Source organism: Fonticula alba, assembly GCF_000388065.1.
Source record: "Fonticula alba strain ATCC 38817 unplaced genomic scaffold supercont2.7, whole genome shotgun sequence".
NCBI lineage: Eukaryota > Rotosphaerida > Fonticulaceae > Fonticula > Fonticula alba.
Window position 1 is genome coordinate 564,969 of NW_009242977.1, and position 1,661 is coordinate 566,629.

The 1,661-nt window shown below is 63.0% G+C and overlaps 1 protein-coding gene across 1 annotated transcript in view; it reads right to left on the reverse strand.

The window, feature by feature from the left end:
• Window positions 1–1,661, reverse strand: part of H696_04320 (hypothetical protein) — a gene marked incomplete at both ends in the record, with an annotated part of 10,908 nt that overhangs the window by 8,637 nt on the left and 610 nt on the right. Inside the window, 4 exons of the mRNA XM_009498197.1 lie at window positions 1–62; window positions 357–423; window positions 511–679; window positions 795–1,583. Coding sequence (XP_009496472.1) covers window positions 1–62; window positions 357–423; window positions 511–679; window positions 795–1,583 — 1,087 coding nt within the window. The remainder of the gene's footprint in view (window positions 63–356; window positions 424–510; window positions 680–794; window positions 1,584–1,661) is intronic.

Here is a 1,661-nt window from a genome sequence, read left to right on the forward strand (position 1 = left end):
GCTGACGAAGCCCGGCCGGTAGACTCCCGCGTAGTAGTTGAGCCGGGTGTTGTCGGAGGCGACTGGCAGGATGTTCCAAGGGAGAATCCGGGAGAGGCGACGGCGACAGGGGTGGTGAGGATGGGGATGGTGGCCAGCAACAGCGAGAGTAGCAGCAACAGCGAGAGTAGCAGCAACAGCGAGAGTAGCAGCAACAGCAGCAACAGCAACAGCAGCAACAGCAACAGCAGCAACAGCAGCAGCAACAACAGCAGCAGCAACAACAACAACAACAACAACAACAACAACAACAACAACAACAACAACAACAACAACAACAACGAAAGGCGGGAACGGCCGGAAACAAGCGAACGCACCAGTGAAGTACTTCGCCAGCAGCGGGCACGAGATGTTGGTGGTCATGCAGTCGAAAAGCTCATTGACCTGGCCAGGCCCGGTGGTCAGTGACACTCACAAGGCAGCGGCGCGCGCGACGGAGTTTGAAAGGCGGCCATGTGCTGTCGAACGCACCATGGTACAGTTGGCTTGGATGGCGGCCGGGACGGCTGCCGGGTCCGCGGCACCTGTCGCCAAGGAGAAGGCCGCCCGGGCAATCAGGGTCGACGTGTCACAGATCATCCTCAGCACGGCGTTCTTGTTGGCCAGCGAGGCCGCGGTGTCCAGCTGGGAGTGGTAGTTTCTACGGGCAGGAAAGGGAAGGAGACAGATGCGTGAGGAGCGGCCGACGACAGCAGACACCAAGGGAAAAGAGGGAAAGCGCAGGGCAGACAGGGGGAAGGGCGGCGCCCACGCACGTCTGCTGGTAGTGCTCATGGAAGTCCGACAGGACCACCGAAGCAATGGTGTCCTGGTACATGAGGAAAGGGTGCGTGCTGGCTGGCGGCTGGTGACGCTGCACCGGGACCCAGGCCGGGACCACGGCCAGGGGAAGGTCCCCCGGGCCGGCCGGTGCGCTGGACGAAGCCGAGGCCGAAGCCGGCGCCGAGCCCGAGCCCGAGCCCGAGCCCGACGTCGACACAGACCCGGTGGACAATGAGGAGTCGGCTTCGGAGAAGGAGGAGGAGGAGGAGGACAATGACGATGATGCTGACGGTGACGACGAGTCCGCCGGGCCTGGCAGGAGCACCGCCAACTTGCGCAGGAGCTCCACCAACTTGACCGCGTCGCTGCCAATGTCGGCATTGTGAACATGCGCAAAGAGCTGGGCCAGGGCGGGCAGCTGGTCGGCCGGATCACCGGCGGCCGGGTCCCCGGGGAAGGGGCTCGCGGTGCCCAGCTGCGTCAGGTGCAAGTGCGCCGCCAGCGAGTTGATGGACAGCTTGCGGAAGGCCAGCGACTGACGGTAGGGCGATTCGCACCACTCGGCCGTCGTGGTGTCCGTGCCTTTGGGATACTTGTCGCACTTGAAGTTGACGATCTCCTGGGCAAAGCGCGAGGACCCGGCCAGGGCAAAGGCCTCGGCGTCGAAGAGCGCAAAGAGCACGTCCTTCTCGAATGTCTTGGTGTCGATGCCAGCAGAGCGGACATACTCGCCAAAGGCGTGCGCCGCGCCAAGGACCCCCAACGCGGCAGTAATGTCGGACCTGTGTGCAGGTCCCGACAGGGGGGGGAGAGGAGAAGATGGAGTGTGTTGTGTTGTGTTGTGTTGTGTTGTGTTGTGT